The 1843-nt window shown below is 37.1% G+C and overlaps 1 protein-coding gene across 1 annotated transcript; it reads right to left on the bottom strand.

The window, feature by feature from the left end:
- Positions 1 to 139: 139 nt before the first annotated feature.
- On the bottom strand, positions 140 to 1598 carry LOC124631681 (BRISC and BRCA1-A complex member 1-like). Its single transcript, XM_047166213.1, has 2 exons — positions 1326 to 1598; positions 140 to 945 (listed from the first exon to the last, which is right to left on the bottom strand). The coding sequence occupies exons 1-2, from the start codon at positions 1391 to 1393 to the stop codon at positions 156 to 158; spliced, it is 858 nt and encodes a 285-aa protein (XP_047022169.1). The 5' UTR covers positions 1394 to 1598; the 3' UTR covers positions 140 to 155.
- Positions 1599 to 1843: the final 245 nt, after the last annotated feature.

Raw genomic sequence — 1843 nt, forward strand, 5'->3', positions numbered from 1 at the left:
GTGTATGGACTACAAAGTCTCACTAATAATGCGCTTCAAGCTAACTTGCATTGAAAGAGGATGATGGAAATGTAGTCTGATATGCCAACAATGAAGACTATTTATAAGGGCATAATACATATCAACAACATACTAAAAATTAATTATATTAAATTTTAATACTTAATACCAAATGCATAATCTGTGTTTTTCTGTAATGGCCTCTGCAAAGGGTGGGCTAGTAGTTTTGCAATGCAGTCATGAATCTTGGTAGCATTTCTTGATACTTCATAAACATAAGAATATCCATTATCGAGATCTTGCAGCGCATCATAAATCTCTTCACATTTATACAGTGCACAATCTTCTTCATGAGCCAGCAGTATGTCTATGTAGAAATATAACTGCTTCTTCAGAAATATGAAATATGCATCATCTTGTGGTATAGCTGGAATACAACTAGATCGACCATACATCACGATCATTCGCACAACATAAGAGGGAGGCAATATACAATCACCTTCCTTATATTCAGGTATTTCAACCTTTTGTTTTATCAACTGGAAAAGCTTCTTGAAGTCAAAAGTTTCCGATGTGCACTCCTCAGGATTGATATAATCAATTGCATTTACAACATCCTTCACATGACTTGTAAAATTAAGAACCCAAGATGCTTCTGTGTCTTTAAGAATAATAATAGCATACTCTGTTTTTTTATTGATGGCACTCTTTGAGTGTAAGAAAAAGTCGAGGACCCGCTTCATCATGTTAATGGGAGTGAATGTCGAACCATCGCCCAACCTATACAGTGATTTGTTGTTGTCGTAACAAACGTCCAAACAAAATATTATCTTTTCAGGAACGTTTATATTAGGTACATTAGGCTTCTGGAAATTAGCCATTACTTGCTCTTGAAGCTCAGAGAAATCGTCGTTTGCCGATGTCGCTATATTAGCGGGAACACCCCTGTAAAGCAATAAAATCACAAAATTATAACATCAAGCTCATCAATGATACAATAATAGGGCTGCCATCCGTCCGAGTTTCCCCGGATTTGTCCTCGTTTTGACCCCGTCCGGGGGACGTCCGGGCGGGTTTTCAAAAAGCGTCCGGGGAAAACCCGGACACTTTTCATGTAAGAAAGCACCTTACTGTATTTCCGTATTTAATTTTTGTGGCATTATGATACAAAACACTAACTTCATTCGGTGTAAAAGTACCCGTCCGGGGAAAAAATGCGATTTACTTCAAATGTCCGGGTTTTTTTTAATCTTTGTCCGGGTTTGGCGAAATTCGAGATGGCAGCCCTATACAATAACAATGCAACTATTATTATATGTATTTACCCTGAAGTGTTAGATTGTTCAGAATCCGATAGGGGGACGTGAGTCGGCAATAAATCTGGGCTATCCATATTGAATATGTAACAAACAGTAACAACTGCAAAGCTTTATTTTTGCTTTAAGACTAAAACAATTCACTCAAGCAAGCCACAATTGTAGTAAATAAAAAATGACAATCTGTCAACTGTCATCATTGGAATACCGAATACCGAAAAATTAATTACCTACGGTCTTTGGTTTCAAGCTGCACGGGCTGCATGCACCATAGAGATATTAGCAATATTTGCATGCTTCTGCTTCAGTCGTCATTACCACCTGCAGGTTATTTCACGCTTCTATATACATGTCATACCAAGTATTTATCTCCGTGACTTTTATTTATATTAAAACTGTAAGTCCCAATGTCCAAAAGCATCCACTTATTCGTAAGTTTTGCATAGATTTTTCGAAATAGGTAGACTACTAGAGGTCTGACACTGACATATAAAAGTTGACGAGAAATGTCATCTCATCTGTTTGTC

Source organism: Helicoverpa zea, chromosome 7, assembly GCF_022581195.2.
Source record: "Helicoverpa zea isolate HzStark_Cry1AcR chromosome 7, ilHelZeax1.1, whole genome shotgun sequence".
NCBI classification, from domain to species: Eukaryota; Metazoa; Arthropoda; class Insecta; order Lepidoptera; family Noctuidae; genus Helicoverpa; species Helicoverpa zea.

What these genes read in the sequence shown, in the direction of transcription:
- LOC124631681 (XM_047166213.1), bottom strand. Translation starts at nt 1,393, where the DNA reads ATGGATAGCCCAGATTTATTGCCGACTCACGTCCCCCTATCGGATTCT. An exon ending in GAACAATCTAACACTTCAGG is followed by an intron (nt 946 to 1,325) that starts GTAAATACATAT and finishes ATTGCTTTACAG; the next exon opens with GGGTGTTCCCGCTAATATAG.